The sequence below is a fragment of the Neodiprion pinetum genome, chromosome 7, assembly GCF_021155775.2.
Source record: "Neodiprion pinetum isolate iyNeoPine1 chromosome 7, iyNeoPine1.2, whole genome shotgun sequence".
Lineage (NCBI taxonomy): Eukaryota > Metazoa > Arthropoda > Insecta > Hymenoptera > Diprionidae > Neodiprion > Neodiprion pinetum.
Window position 1 is genome coordinate 24,445,732 of NC_060238.1, and position 16,687 is coordinate 24,462,418.

A 16,687-nucleotide genomic window follows, 5' to 3' on the forward strand; every position below is an offset into this window, starting at 1 on the left:
GCGTCTTCTCGTCGCCCCGACGGCCATTGTATCGTATTGTTGTCCATCCGGATGAAATTACGCCATGCGAGACCGACGCGAGCCTTTGTTGTCGGAGATTCTATGTGACACAAAACCTTTTCGAAATAAAAATACAACCCACCGTAATAATATCGTATACCTCCCTCTGATGTTTGCCCGATATATGCGAGCTGACGAGACAAGGAGAAAGATATCGAAATAAGATGTTCGGAAGGTTTCGCTGTCCGCACGTGTAACGAGGTTGAAGTTAGTCGACGTCGGGGCGGGGTTCAAATTTCCAAATTCAAAAGTTCCCAATTATTTTTCGTCCCGAAACTGAACTTCACCCCCGTCCCGCAACGTCGTCGTAACGAATCGACGAGAAAAAATTACCATTTTCTTATTTTCACGACGATTTTGAAGGATCTGAGATTGCAAAATATGCCCCATGTTTTGTCTTACTACGGTTTACTGAATTTCAAACACTTCGAAACGGTTTACAAAATCTCAGACAATTCAAAAGTGCGACAAAACGATCTTGCTTAAACGCGAATAGTTACAGTAACGTTGCCAACTTCATTCTCGTTTCACGTATGTATGACAAATCCTCGTGAATAAATTGATATTTGCGTGTAATTTATACTGGCGTTGATGAAACGAGATGGATTTCTTCTGAAATTCGGTAAACGGTGGAGTGGCGATAAAAATTTAAGAAGAATAACAAATTCTCTTTACGTATATATATATACAATGCGACTTCCTTTCGATATTATCAAACTCGGTACCCTGGCGAAAGTTTCTACTACTACGAATTCTCATGAAAATTGAAACATTTCCTATTATTTCGTAAAAAATTGTAAACATGCGTTGTTTTTCGTAAAGAACTCTTAATTTTCTTCAAAATTAGCATTTATTCACAAATTTCCACAAAACTCTACAATTTTTATGTAACAAACTATCGTTATATTTTTAAAATTTTGTACGAAAACAATTTCTCCTGATAAAAGAACTTGTACAAAATGTCCCAATTGTCGTAGAAAATTTGTAGAAATCTTTAATAATAATAATAATAATAATAATAATATAACGTCCAGCGGCACGTGAAAATCCGTAGATTGCGTAAAGCGATAAACAAATGTGAGAAAAAATATGATAACGCCAGGTATGTACGTAGATTACGTACGTGCGGTAGACGTAAGTATGACGAACATAACGGTTTTATACGCGTAATCGTTCTCTCCACGACCAAAGTACGTATAATATTATATTTTACACGCGTATAATGTAATACAGAACGTGCGGGTTCGTTTACACCTGTACATAATCTAATTACGTAACAGGTATTCAAAAATCCTGAAACAAGCGAAAATAATGTATACCTGTGTAACGATGCACGCGTCTAACGACAATGGCTTTGAAAGATGGAGTAAAAACAGCGAAAAAAGAAAAAGGGAAAAAAAAAAAGAGCGACGCATGATTGTCTGTATGTGTACCTATATAGACGACCTCCATCTTGTCCCGTATCGAAGTGCAGCAGCAGCAGCAGCGGCGGTTACAGCGAGAGGAACAGAAAAGGGGGGGGGGGGGGGAGGGTTTAATCCGTTTAAGAACGTCGAAACACCGACACACGGCACTTGAACGATAATTTATCCGAAAAGCAGGCGAGAAGGTGCGAGAGAAGGTTTAGGAGATGAAAAAAAAAGGCACGCACTCGATCACCGACACATACACATGTACACGTAACACACGCGCGCACGCACACAAAATATTTCCGAGATTTTACCCCCAGTTTTGTTTAACACCGAAGAGATAAAAATCTGGGGGGGAAAAAAAAACAAAAGAAGGGAAATTTACGTTTCCACCGACACTCGAAAGGCGCGCACTGACACACCGACACCGAGAAACCAACTTCACTTCGATCACCGTTTACCGACCAACTCACCACTCAACGTTACTTATATGTCGTGCCTTTCGGTATTACGAATAAGAAACACGATTCTCCCACGCCACTTGTTGATCGTCGCACTGTCAAACGGTTCTCTTGTCTTTTCTCTTTCTCTCTCTCTCTTCCTCCGGTGAGAAATATCACTGCTCGAGGATCCGCCCGATCCTCGCAGCTGAGAGACGAAAACTGCGATGCCGATCCTCCGGGATACCGAGCATCGACGGCAACGACGACGACGAGAGTTGGCTAAACGCGTACAAGGCGACGAACGATCGCGGTGAGAAGAAGACTAAGAACAACAACAACAACAACGACGACGACGACGACGAGTCTTCTTCTTCACCGGTCGCCATGAAGCACGGCAAGGAAAGCCGTGTGAAAAAAAAAAAAGAAAAAATTTACACGCTTACTCCCGACGAGCGTTACTAACCAACTACGCCGGTTGAACTTTCCTTAACTCGTTTATCTCACCAATCGGTAAACTACGGCCGATATATACCGAATGAACAAAACGCCCGACACACCCGTTCTTTTTCCTTCCTTCCTCCTTCTTTTTCTTTTTCCCACAACAAAAGACGCGACCGCTCGGACGGGCGGAGAGTCACTGTCGTCTGGCAGCCGACGCGATCGGGCCCAGTATCGCCCCCCCCCCCCCCCCTCCACCCTCCCCGCCCGGCCGGCGCTCGTTCACTCTCTCTCTCTTTCTCTCTCTCTCTCTCGCTACTCCTTTCTCTCACTCTCGCTCCGCCGATTCTCCAGACTCGAGACAGCTACCGACCGCGCAACGTCGCGGCGTCGTCGCGCCGGTTCGACGACGAGAGGAAAAACGCGCCACGGCCCGCGGGGCCTCGATTATTCTGCCAATCTGCTGTACATACCGATGTACAACATCGTTTACAGACGCTGTCGGTGTGCCAACATAATGTAACAAAGAAAATGAGAAAAAAAAAAACATCTGAAAGTACAATTTTTCGGTATGTACCACCATTTTCGTCACCTGATCGTTTTGGAAGGGAGGGGGAGGAACGTCAGGGCTAAAGTTGTAGAGAGTTAAGGTTTCCTACGGGTTTGGTTATTGTCATTTTTGATCGAAAGTTGAAAATGGCAAGAGTTATTTTTGAGGAAAGGGAAATTTAAAAATTTCATTGAAATTTAAAACTGCCGGTAGAAGCTGCTGCGGAATCTCGTCGAAATTCTGGATTTAGACTCATGCCGATAATAGCAATTTCGAATTTACGTTACAACTGGACTGCGTGCATTATACCTATATAGGTATGTGTGTAATATAGCGCGAGGTGCGTGTCTTGATAATCGATGTAATAGAATAAATAAATAATCGACTAGATACACCGGCTACGAGCAGACGGTAGTCTCTCTGCCTTTGAACGACCGCATCGGTCGTTGATTGTTTCGATCGATTAATCGGCGAGGCTGTCGGCTTCGATATCGCTAATAACAATCCACGCCGATTCTCTGTTTGTAACGAACCATGTACGTTGAATATTTCTGTTCAAGAAACGTCTAAGTAATCGCATTTACGGTAATCACTTATGCGATGGTAGGAATAACATCCACGATTTGCAATATACGTTGTGTACGTAGTATGTAACAGAAATATATAGAAAAATGCCGTGAGATACGACACCTGGGTTAATCCTCACCTCTGATCGTTCGCAGTTCGGCGTGAGCCTTGAAATTGCGTTGACCAGGTTTATTCCTGCAATTAAACGGCCAACTTTTACATCGAGTCCGTGCTTCGTCTTGATTTAAACAACATCCTGACGAATCATCGCTTAAACTCACATCGATTACGTTTACAAATATGTTAAACTTACGACTTAAGATCGTGTCGTGTTAGTTGCAAAGATAGCCGCTTGTGCAGAGCTGAAAAACAAACGAACTGCAGCGATCACGTGACGACGCGTCGCAATTGTTTCTTCGTCCGTGCGACGCGTAATTTGTGTCGAGAAATTTCGATGAAAACTGGATGGATTTGGCTGCCATACCAGTGCTGAAAAGCTGCATATATTGTGAATATCTCTGTTGCGCTACCGACTCGATAATTTATCGCATAATATATATACGGCGTATCTCCATCTTCGTCCTAAGGATTTTTCAACTCGACAGGTGATATTTTCGCAACACGTATGTACAGATTTCAGAACGATCGGTGTGAAGATGATCACTTATCTAATCGAACGTTACGGAGTATCAAATTTCACACCGACGCTTGTCAATTGTTCGAAGAGCGAACGAATTGAATTCTCTGCAGCGTCGCGTCGGTTCGCGACATTGAAAAACCAACGAGTCGAAAAGTCGTGTTTTGAGACCCTGCGATAAGTGAGTAAACAAAGTGTCTCTCAGTGTTTACAAACGCGCCGCGAGTCGATGCATGCAGTTTATTATCCTCGTTACGTCGTCATTTGCGATTCGAATATTGTGCCCTGCTTATGCAAATTCCTTCGTCCGCAAACGTCGTGTTGTCGTGTTTTCTCGCAGTGATTAGTGAAATGTAATTAGTAAGTGTTAAAGTGAATTGTAAGTGTTACTGTGATTAGTGTCGTACGTAATTAGCCAAAGTTTCGAGACGACAAAAAGGCGGTGTGATTGTGACCACGGCGATGAGGAACGTTCCGTAATAAGGAAGGTGCAGAAGCAGAAGAAGAAGAAGACGAAGAAGAATAAACGATCAGCACGGTGAGTAGAAGCGTATAAATAATTCGACTTTTTATCGTGTATATTTTCACGTCCAAATATCAACGCGGCACTGACCGTTCAACGATTTATTACTCCGCTACTGTATACGCAAATCGCATTTTTATTTACGACTCGTTTTCAGAACTAAACCGTACCCGTACGTTGTGCGTAAATAACGAACAGTTAACACAGGCACGTCTTGTTATACATCGAATTTTTCTTCCCGTTTCACAACGATTTTCCTATTTCAAATCTATCAAACTCTTCAACCGAACAGGCGACCTCCCCCCACACACGCAATTTCTGAATTCCGTTATTTTCCCGAAGCGAGTGAAAAAATCCGCCCAAAAAAACTGTACAAGAAGGAAAAAGTTGTTCTACTACTCTCTTTCATTACGGTAACACCGCATGGGTGAATCGGGGGAGGATTTAAGTCACGTATGTATGGGACATTCCACGTCAAATCGACCTGTATTTAACCCTTCACCTCTGCGATTTGGTTCGTATTTTTTTTTAAACCCTTTCAGTGACAGAAGCCACTATTTTGGTATCCTTTTTTTTTTCGACATTTTATTTTTATTCCATGCAAAATCCGGATTTTTTTTTTTTGCATTTTCAGGTAAATAATTAATTATGCTTTAGAATGATTAGGATTTTCTGTGAATCCATGATTTTTTACAAATGTTGTGAACAAACGCATGTTAAAAAAAAAAAAACGATACGTTCGTTTTTAAACAACTGTAGATTTAATTCCCAATACATGTAATACGTAAATTATCACATGAAATACACTCGATTGCAGAGAAAATTTCTAAAATAACACCGAGTGCCTCCGAGATTCGGGACAATTGTATAAAAATTCGGGAGCTAAGTCAGAAATAAAAGAAAGGTCCAGAGGGTCGGGCCCAGATTGACTTCGAATGGAATGCTCCATATACATATATCATACATCTATAACATACACGTACAAGAAAATCGCACGCGCAATGTTACCAAATATTTCGATCGCAGTTCTTGGGAGACATTCGGAAAAATTGTATCCTTAAAAACGCGCATTTATTTTTTTTACAATATACGCGTATATTCGTTTATAGGTACATATATATATGTACACATGGTACACGTGGCACGAATGCATTATATGTTCAAGTTCGTACACGCGTCGTAATGTGGGATATAATGTAACGTGCGTGGCCACGTGGGTCCCGAAACACTCAACGTAACAAGATTCTCTCTCTCTCTCTCTCTCTTTATTTCTCTTTCTTTCTCTCTTTCTTCTCTCTCTCTCTCTCTCTCTCTCTCTTGCTCCGTACTAAATATATGTAACGCGATGTTCTAGAATGCGTGGTTTTGAAAGTAAATTTACGGAGCACATGACGTACTAGGGCTTAGTGCGAGTTCTACGTACGCAACGTTTACGATCCCCATAAATATTGCGTGCATAAAAACATGCGGCACATACGCGTACGCATGGGAAAGTCGTGTACCTTCCTAGAAAATACAAGTTGCGCTAGAAGAAATTGTGTCTAATTTCAAGATTAGGTAGACGTGTGTGTAGACAAATTTACCATTTGTTTCCATAGACCGTGTTACATATATCTTGATATAATGTAAACACGACTGACAATTATTTATCGATCAATTCTTGACGCGTAATACAGAGAATGCAGGTTTTACGAAAGAATTTACTACGGAGTTGTAAATTATTCGACAAAATTTTCACCAGACTTAAGTTGGTAATGTTAACGTAACGAAATATCAGGGGATAAATTGTTGTTGCTTAATTTTATTATTATTTATGTTAATTATTATTTATTATTAATTATAGTTGCGTAGGTTCGATGTAAAAAAATTCCCTAGGATCAAGAAATTTATTTCGCGATACGTTCCGCTTGCAACAAATATCCGCGCTGATATTATTCACCACGCGTAACAATCAACGTCGATTTAAACGTTGCAACATTCCAAATATGTAACAAGAGTCAGGAAATCAAGACCAACAATCAGCGAACTGTGCGCGCGTAATTGAATCTGACCTGAATTTCAAACTTTGAAGCTACCACGCGCGTATTATTATAATAAATGCGTTGTTCGTCATCGTCGCACGTACGATAAAATAACACGCTGAAACATATTTGTACAAATAAAAATACGCGCGATAAGTTAGGAAAATATTTCCTATCGTACCCGCAGAGTATAAAATAATGCCTGTGATAAAGACAAAGCAACTTCCGAATATGCGTTGAGAGAAATTTTTATTTCCGTTTACCGCTCGGTCCTTAACTATTTTCAAAATGAAAATGAAAATTAGTTTTTCAGTTAATGTACGCAGTATGTACGCAAATTATTTCTTCACTTCACATAAATCTCCACTTCCGTTTAAAGAGCTTTTCGACGACTTGAAACTGCGCCTGCAGCAGTGCAAAAGCTTCGCTTGAATCTCGCAGCCGGAATTATACGTACAATCTGTCTGCAAGAGTTATTAATATAAAAAAAAAAAATTCACGAATTTTTTATTAGATTTAGTTCAAAATTATTCAAAAATACGCTCATTCACTATATTTTGTATTCGAATTTCAATACAAAGTTATTCGTAGGCAAAGAAAAAAATCCATAACGTCGAATATTCAGTGAGATTCGTCTGTTTTTGTTTTTTTTTTTTTTTTTGGTGAAAAACAATTTTGTCAATCAGACGTAATCTGGACAAAATTGAAAAAAAACACACTATTCACTCACTTTGGTCGCTTTATTATTTTCATATTTCTCACACATTATACATACCTATATACGAATTATAACAAATATTAACGAATGCAGTTTAAGAACCTTTTCGAGATATCAAGTTCAAAAAGTACAATTTATTGTTAAAATACCTGCAGATGTACGTAATTTGCAAATTTGCGGGACAATCGCTTCAATTTCTTTTACTATTATTATTGTCATTGTAATTGTTATTTTTATTGTTATTATTGTTGTTATTATTATTATTATTATTCTGTAAACTGTTCAGAACGTCCGTGCTAAAAATCTCTTTTGACTTATGCTTACACTAGGTTTTTACGATTTCTTGAACAAACAAGCAGCCAGTTTAATCGTTAATACATCGTTTTCGACGTAGGCGTTATAAACAACGATTCGTGCGGACTTTGAGAAAAGTATTTGAAACTTGTTTCAATACGTGACAACTGCACGCGTTGGGAAAAATTGTAAATTTCGTTTTTTAAAAAAATGAAAGTACCGTCGCCGATCGTGAGCTGAAAAATAATCGATAAAAATTAATCTAGCATTATTTCTGCTCGCACGTTTCTACTCCGTCGAAAAAAAATATTTTCGCACGAATTTTCAGAACTCCGCGATTCTTCGGGATCTTATGCTGAAAGAAAAAAAAAATAAAATCCGACGCGATATAAATTTTCTTACACGATCACACGGTTAAAATCGTCGTCCAGAGCGGCACGCGCGGCATAGGCGCCCGTTATACAATAAATTCTCGAGCGTGTTAGTCGCGCGAAGCAATTCAATTCCGTTTAAAAATTTCCCCTCAATAGACGCAACAACGCTCAACAATATAACGTTGTACATCGCGCACATGTACAATCCCATACTGCGCGGTGGAACGCCGTTCCATATCCTTGTGACACATACGATCGCGTCTACGATTCTAAACAATTACACCCGACGCCCCAGGTTATCGTACATTATTCTTAGTAAATAGACAGATGCGAGAAGAGCTGCCTCGTGCCCCAACGTCTCTCTGTCTAATAATTCCGATCGTGAGAGAGCTTTAACAAGCCCTGATGTGCTTTACATTGATCCTAATATAGAGCCTCGCGTTGCAACGCGCTCTGCACTTTTCACAAAGTTATCCTGCGATGTACGTATAACAACAACAACAACGATAATAATAATGATAGTAATAATAACGTCGACGATGCATTTTGTTGTACCGGCTGTTTGTTATACCGAAGAACTTTTGTAACACACGCGTATATATGGTGCGATATCATCGTCTCCCTTCGTCTTTCGCTCAAACGAATAACTTTCCGTAGCTACTCGTCCGCGTATTATTGATGCGTCGCGGGTTTAATTGATATCAGCCTGTGCTTAATGAAGGAATAAAAAAAAAAAAAAAGAAAAAAAAACTTCCTCGATCGTCGACCAGACACGCGACGCGTTCCTTATGAGTAATGTACGATATTGTATTCAATTGCTGTTAAACCTGTACACGCTGTGTGGTATGTGTGTATATACGTATACAATATACGTGCACTTGATTGCACAAAAAAAAAAAAAATTATACACGTATATTATATGGGGGGAATTCCATGCGATTTTAGATTTTTCGTCAAAATCTTTATTCCGGAATTGTCCCAAATACTAGAGAGTAACCTGAATTATTTCGTATCTTTTGTTGAATTGATCAATTATTTGTAAAGTGTGTTTAAAGTGATTTTGTAAAGAGGAACGTTTTTAAAATTCTTTGAAAAATTTTGAGAAACTGTATTCTCCGTTACAAACATTTCAAACCGCGTTTATGACGGGCTGATTTTTGATCCATTTTTATTTTGCACGTTCAACTTTTTTATTTTATCAATTTTACAATGGAATCGGTCTAGAAACGTTCCAAGTGAATAAGAGAAGACATGAGAATTGTTTGGGAATTTTCAGAACGTTTAAACGATATTTCAGTTGATAAAAAAAAAGAGTGTTAAAAAAAAATTTTTAAAAAAAAATAAAACAAAAATTGACTCATCGTGGATCCGGCCTTGAAATGTTTGGAAAAGAAAATACAGTCTTTGATAATTTTTTGAGAGTATTAAAACAGGTCTTTTTCAAAATCACTCTCAATATTAATAAATAATAAACCACTTGAATAAATAATGTGAAAAAATGCGTGGCACTGTTTTAGAGTTTGGAGAATTGCAGAAATAGTTTTGAAGAAAATCGAAAATCGTTAGGGTCAAACGTTGGTTGGTTTCGCGTCTAAATTCCCCACATATTTATTATACTGTAATATTATTTCACTATCGTGAGGGTGAATAAATAAATAAATAAATAACGGATCCATTTGATCGTCGTCGTTACAGCGCAGCAGAAACAGCAGCAAAACGCGGTCAAAGACCTCTTAATTTCCAGTTGACCCACGTTTTCAATTAGCGCATACGGTTTTATTTAAGGGTGTAAATTTGCTGCGTTTTTTTTTTTTTTTTTTTCCTTTCACTTTCCTTCAAACATTTGCGACCGGATGTACGAATTATTTACGTTAATTGTAGGCAGTACAAATTAGTATTATCAGTATAATTATAATTCAAGAACTATATATATATATATATATATATATATATATATATATTATGTACTTGTGACGTGTTCGTTTCGTTTTGTTACAAATCGAATCGCTTTTAATTCTAAATATGTTAAGAAATATCGTAAACATTTTTTGTTCAACACCCTGAAATTCAATTCTATCCATTCCTTATTGTTTTTCGAAAATTCCTATAAACGGTTTCTTTTTATTGTTACTTTCGAAATGTTCACGTGATAATTTACATCGTTACAGGTATACCATATATGTAAATATATAGATAGAATGTTCGTAATGACGTTGCATGGGTTGATTTTAAACCGTTTATCTTTCGCCCGTTGTCTTTTTTCAAGAATATTATATATTCCTAATCCACATGCGTGTACACAATATAATGTGCACCAATAAATTATTTGTTGAAAAAAAAAGAACGTCGGCAAAATAGGGAAAAGAGAAATGAGAAATAAAAAAACTTTTTAATTGAAATTCAAATTATTAAGATATTATTGCATATACGTGTATTACATCTACTTACTTCTCCAATTTTTCGTGACGATATCCAAAGCCTGTTGAAAGCTCAAGTTTTTTGTAAACATATCGATTGAAATTCAAAGCGCCGCACTGATTTATAATCCAGGCTATAATATAAAATACGATACGAACGGTGGTTCAATTTTTTTTTTTTAATCGTCTTTTCCTTATTCTTTTTTTTTTTTCTTTTTTTATTTCACTCAATTTCTGACCGCCGTTCGAAGATTTCCGAACTACGAATCATCGTCGCAAGAGAGGAAATGTAAGAAAAAATTCAGGGCAGGGTTGAAGTTCGAGATTTGAAGGATTACACGGTATAAATATAATCCTATCATATCGATTACCGATTTTTCATTTCTTAGCAACAGTTTCGCGACTTTGCTGCCGATTTTGCGGCGAAAAAAATTGACGCACACCCCGAAAGGTATCCCGATGCTACTACAGCTTGACTCGTAAATAAGCAATATTGTATTCGGCGTAGATAAGATTGTTCGCTTGTCGCATCGCGCGCCTCACGATTACAAGATCGGCTCGACTCGCCTCCACGTCGCTTTAAAATTAACGTACGACACAGCGTGTCTACATATGTATTATGACAATTGTTTCACTCGCAGAACTCTCATTTATCCCCCCTTCTCTCCACAATATTAGTCGTGATTGGTGGGGACGAAAATATTATTATACAGTAGAACCTCGATTGTACGAACTAATTATTTGGACCGAGTCCAGTACGGATAATCGAACAGAAATTTTTACCACGATAAGATACGGGACACTCCATGTCAACTCGACCGATTATTTTGCCACAATATTTTTCATTCACTTCGCAATTTTTTTTATACGATTCTTAGGTCTGAAGAAAAAAGACTCGCGAATTTTTACAAATTTTTTATGATTATTTAAACCCATGTAAAAATTGCACTAAGAAAAAATTTCATTTGTTACGGTAACTAGAAAAATTCAGTAAAACAAGTATCGTTAAAAAAACTGTTTGAATAATGTTGGAATTAGGAAAAACGAGGTACGCGTAAACATTTTGCGATATCGTCGATCCTTTTTTGATAATTGCAACGCAAAATCAGTTGCTTCGGTTTACTCTACTTTTTTAGTTTGACAAGGCTTTAACGTCAATTTATTCTCGCACAAGCGTTAAACTTTCGCAACAGTTGCAAGAAAATATAGTAACAGTGTGGCATTTTTTAAAAATGGCGAAAAATTCATAACAATCTTACTTTTCGTTCCGTTCATTTCTGACAAAATTTTTTCGAGCACTGAACATTTTGAAGAAACAAAACGTTATAATTCAGTGTTGAAAAAAAAAATTTTTCTCAACTCGGCAAAATTTTGTATAAAATAAAGGAATTCGAAAAATTCTGTGCAGAATTTTTTGTATATTTTTTTTTTTTTTTTTTCAAATCAATGGACCGTTGAAACATTGAATAAAAAATCTTACGATCGTAATTAATTTGAATTCCCGATTTCGAAAACGCATCTTGCTTCTTCCCAGAATTTCTTTTTCCTTAACTTTGCTCCAACATTTCGCCGTATGCTTGCTTTTCAAGCCTTTTTTAAAACGGTCTTATTATACATATACCTGCATGGGATGGGATGAGATTATTCGCTCCTTTCGTATATTATATAAAATTCCAGGTTTAATACGACGAGGTCGTGGCACAGGGTCGTATATAGGGGGGGTTGAAAAGTTCGAAGGCGTGTGTAGTTTGCGAAAAAAAATATGCGGGTTATTTACTTACAAATGTCGTCATCCATCGTGCAGGGTAAAAAAGGTCCCTCCTTTTTTTCCCCCGGTTTCCTCGAGACTTACGTGCCGAACTTTTATATTATATGTGTGAATGTATGTGTATACATACACAGGTATACGTATACTATTATATGCATATATATATATATACACGCCTGTAACAAGTTTACGCCTATAACGCACAGTTTTTAATGCTTATTTTGAACACATCAGCCGGGTGAAAAATGTGAGAATTCTACGTCACGTTAAACTCGAAGGAAAATTTTTTCTTCCTCTTTCCCCCGTCCACAAAATTTACTGTAGTTTTTACATTTTTCGTAATGGTAAAAAAAAAAAAAATTCGTCGCACTTGAAAACACAATATTTATCAAAAACGTCCCATGCAGTTGAAGTAAAGAATTTTTTTGCAGACCTTGTGTTATATTTACATGTAACAGAAGATTGCGTGATGTTGAAAACTTGGTAGGATTTTTTTGATTTTTTTTTTTCAATATCTTACGTATACAAGTGAGCTACGCTTAAATATTTCACGTTCAGTTGGAACAGGGTTCTTCCATTTACGTCACGCAGTTACAGATGTAAAGTTTATCGGTTTAGTTTGTTTCGAAAATCGAAAATTCATTGTCCGTTTTAAACCATTTACACCCTTCCTTCTAAAAACTGTACTTTCACATCTATGATCACTGCGGAAAAATTGAAAATTTGAAAACAAAATGTTGAAAAAATTTAGACAAGCATGGATTTTAATTATCTTTGCAATTTTTTTATGAAATCATATAGAAACTGTAAAAAAGTTTTATATTTTGAGCTCCGTAGTATTTGCAAAAGCGTTTTTCCGCCTCCGCTTATAGATGAAACAATTCGTGAATATATTAGTACAGTGAAAATAGGTCCGAATTAAAAATATTTGAGATATGGTGAAATTTTTGTCTATGGGGGATTTCTAACTCTCAGGACCTCAAATATGAAGTTATTTTCGAGCTGCACGGTCGGCATTTCCAGAAAACAACAAAAATTAATATCTTTTACGATTTCCTTGAGAACCGCTATCGATAGATGAATATCGAATTGACGATCGTGTAGAGCGGAAAATTCTACATCGAATAATGTCCTCATAAGTCTGAAACGGAGTCGGATTAACAAACGAAGAAAAAAGAAATTCCACTTATCGACGAAGTCTTGAGAAATTTTGGTGAAACAATTTCTTTTCTCTTAATTCGTTAATCCGACTCCGTTTCCGACACGCGAGGACACAATTCGACGTAGAATTTTCCGCTCTACACGATGGTGAAGTAATTTTTCATCAATCGATAACAGTCTTTGAGAAAAAGTCAAGAAAACCGCAAATGTTTCAGTTTTCTCGAAACGCCGTCTATACGCAGCTCAAAAACGACTTCAGATCGAAATTCTCTGTACAGAAAAAAAAAAAAGTTCCACTCATCCCAAACAGTTTTAGTTCAGACCTATTTTTACCGGACTACATGGGTGCGTGCAATCATTTGCAACACAAACTAAGCAGCGAGTATTAACGAAGGAAGATAAGAAAGTCGCAGGAGGGTCGCGCGTCTCATGCAAAGCTGTGTAATTTGCTCGATCGACGGTCATTTCCGCATCCCGTCAGCGCCGGGGTTGAAATTTCGGAAAACGAGGCGACCGCATGCGGCGGCGAAAATCGCGAAACTGCCAAGTGCCCTGCAGGCGTCGGGGATGCCATGCGAGTTCGTCGTCGAGGCGCCGTCGCACTGACGATCAGAGAGTCGACTCGACCCGCGTCGACGTCGGGCGTATTATACCCCACGTTCCAACGGGCCTTGAATATTTTACACCGTTTGCCCGCCGTCAAGTTCTCCACGGTGAAAATCATTTCTACGATCTACTGCGAATTTTTTTTTTTTTTTTTTCTTTTAAGGAAAATTGGGAAATTTTTGTACAGTTTTTAAATCTGTAGACTTTGCATGAAAATTAGTATTTTTTCGGTAAGCCAAATCTACATGGTACTAGAATTTTTTTGACGAAAATCAATAATTCGTTGGAAAAAACTATGCGTGTTCACAGTTTTGTTAGAAATCGTACGAAATTTTCCAACTTCTGTTGATATTCGCAGTAGTAGAAATTTTCAACGCGAATCGATTAATGGAATTCAATGAGGAAGTTACGTGTAATACAGAAGTTGAATTGGATAATATAGTTTCACGAAGACTGTAAGTTCTGACTTATCTTTGGTAATCACTAGAAATATACGTGTGCATAGGTTGTATTCTGTCTTCTTCTCGCAACTATTTTATCATTGAAAATATGTTTAACACTGCGATTGAAGTACGTAAAGATGCATTTTTAGAATAACTCTTTACGTCGAACCTTTGGAATAGCTTAAAATAATTCAAAATAACTCGTAAAACACAATTGACAAAGTTATATTAGTGAGGGAGCTTTCGCGGTGTAGAATAACATCATTTTCACAAATTATTTATTTTCTTTTAGATTGAAATTTTGAATCAAACAAATAGTCTTCGAAATAAAAATTTTTGAAAAAAATTTTTTATTTTGAAGACGTTTGTTTGATTTAAAATTTTAATCTAAAAGAAAATAAATAATTTGGGAAAATGATGTTATTCTACACCGCGAAAGCTCCCTCACTAATATAAGTTTGTCAATTTCGTATGATTTCTTAACAAATTGTAAACATGCATAGTTTTTTCGTTTTCGTTTCGTTTACGTCAACGTTTATACCAACTTTGACATTATATTGTAGTTAAGAGTATCTACCCATCTACTTTATTGCTGTATATTACAACGTGGAAAGGCAAAAGATCTTATAATTAACTATTACTGGAGTGTTCGTCTCGCAGACGTCTGAAATCGAACAAGTGATGTCATGGGAATGAAGCAATTCTCTTCAATCTTGACTCAATGATGATTAATCATTCGAATTACTATCCCTACTAATTATGGTTGTATTGTATAAGGTGGGCCAGTCTCGACGGCACTGCAATGTCGAGTCGACCCGTGACCGGACCGGAGCAAGCCCCAGACATCCGGTCTAATTCCAAAAACCAGTTTAATATTCTGGCTCCCCAATGGGGAGCGTATCAGATATTAAGCTGATAAGAACAGATACTACACTTTGATCTTAGCCATAGGCCGAGAAGCGATACTACACTCTGCATTTATCCAAGCATTATACAAAAAATTGCGAAACTTCATCGGCGAGCGAGCGGTCGACCGGTAGCCATCTATCGGCGGCCGTCCGAACTACGAGCGAAACCGCTTGCGTGCGCCTCGAGTCCTATATATGTGTAGTCTCGCAGCTTGGGAGGGGATTTCTCAACACGCTGAATCTCCTAACTGCTCCTAACACAGTCCAGAGATAATACAGTACCGGCAACTAATCACTTTTTTCACCAAAAATCAATTTTTTTCCGATTGACGTCATTTTTTTCCACGTCCCATCGCTCGATGATCAACCTTGTCTATTTTTTCATCCGCAATAACTTTGATACATACTATTTATATACTTTGTTTTATTTTAAAAAGAAAATTTCAGAAATTGAAAATTTAAAAAAAATTTTTTTGATGATAATCTCAACATTTATACGTTTTTTTTCTGGAGAAATCACAATGTTTTGTTTAATTACGAATTACTCGCGTGTGATCATTACTTGTAATTGAACTTCCTCGTGAGAATTCGTTGATTTATTTAAAGAACAAGACAGAAGGGACAAAAAAACAGTCATTAAGTGCACATATTCATTGAAGCGGTGAAAATAATTCTGACAACTTTTTCAAGTGGAATGGACATTTTTCTCACTATTTCCGTTGGAAGTCTCCCAAAACTCTTCGGGGTTGACACCCTGTAGATTAGACTGTATCAAAAAAATAGACTGTTTTTGGTTTTCAAAAATTCGAGTCGAATATATCGTTTCAAGTGGCGAAAAAAGAATGCCGTCTAAGTTTCACCTCTAAATATTACACAATATTTTCGACTCGAATTTTTGAAAACCAAAAACAGTCCATTTTTTTGATACAGTCAAATATACACAGATATAGATGTATAGACGATGCATTTGTATGTTTTCTGGTACGCATCATCAGATCACGAATGATAAATACCTTTCGTCGTGGCGATTTGGTCATCGACGGGCACGTGTTCGATCGGTTTTTCGTCGACTTGAACCACCCATCTGACCCTTCGGAGCATGATTGCGGCGTATCCGGCAGCTCCTGCAAATGAACAACCTGCATGTGATCGATATCGGGAGCATTTAGTTGCCCGCATATTCCTGTCGTTTCGTCTGTTCAAACGATCGTCTGCAGGCAGCTTGATTAATACACCTCTGGTTGTGTTGCGTAATATCGTCAAGATCTCGTGTTTGCCCAAAGCTTAATAATAATACTGCTGGAAATAATATACAGGCATGTAATAAGTGCAGGAACCATTAAGTCATCG

The 16,687-nt window shown here is 37.6% G+C and overlaps 1 protein-coding gene and 1 non-coding gene across 9 annotated transcripts in view; both read right to left on the reverse strand.

Annotated features, from left to right (window-relative positions):
* LOC124223580 (dystrophin, isoforms A/C/F/G/H) overlaps positions 1-16,458 on the reverse strand; it is a 304,909-nt gene extending 288,451 nt beyond the window's left edge. For 3 of the 8 annotated variants that reach the window (XM_069137878.1, XM_069137873.1, XM_046635722.2), the window contains exon 1: positions 16,351-16,457. In XM_069137878.1, the coding sequence (XP_068993979.1) occupies positions 16,351-16,438 (88 nt within the window). In that variant the 5' untranslated portion in view covers positions 16,439-16,457. Of the gene's footprint in view, positions 1-1,493; positions 2,531-10,482; positions 10,626-16,350 lie in introns of those variants that run through there. The other 5 variants (XM_069137876.1, XM_069137877.1, XM_069137879.1 and 2 more) reach the window with 5 other exon arrangements.
* LOC124224013 (U2 spliceosomal RNA) lies at positions 15,202-15,393 on the reverse strand. Its single transcript, XR_006884410.1, has one exon. It is a non-coding gene; the product is annotated as a U2 spliceosomal RNA (small nuclear RNA).
* Positions 16,459-16,687: the final 229 nt, after the last annotated feature.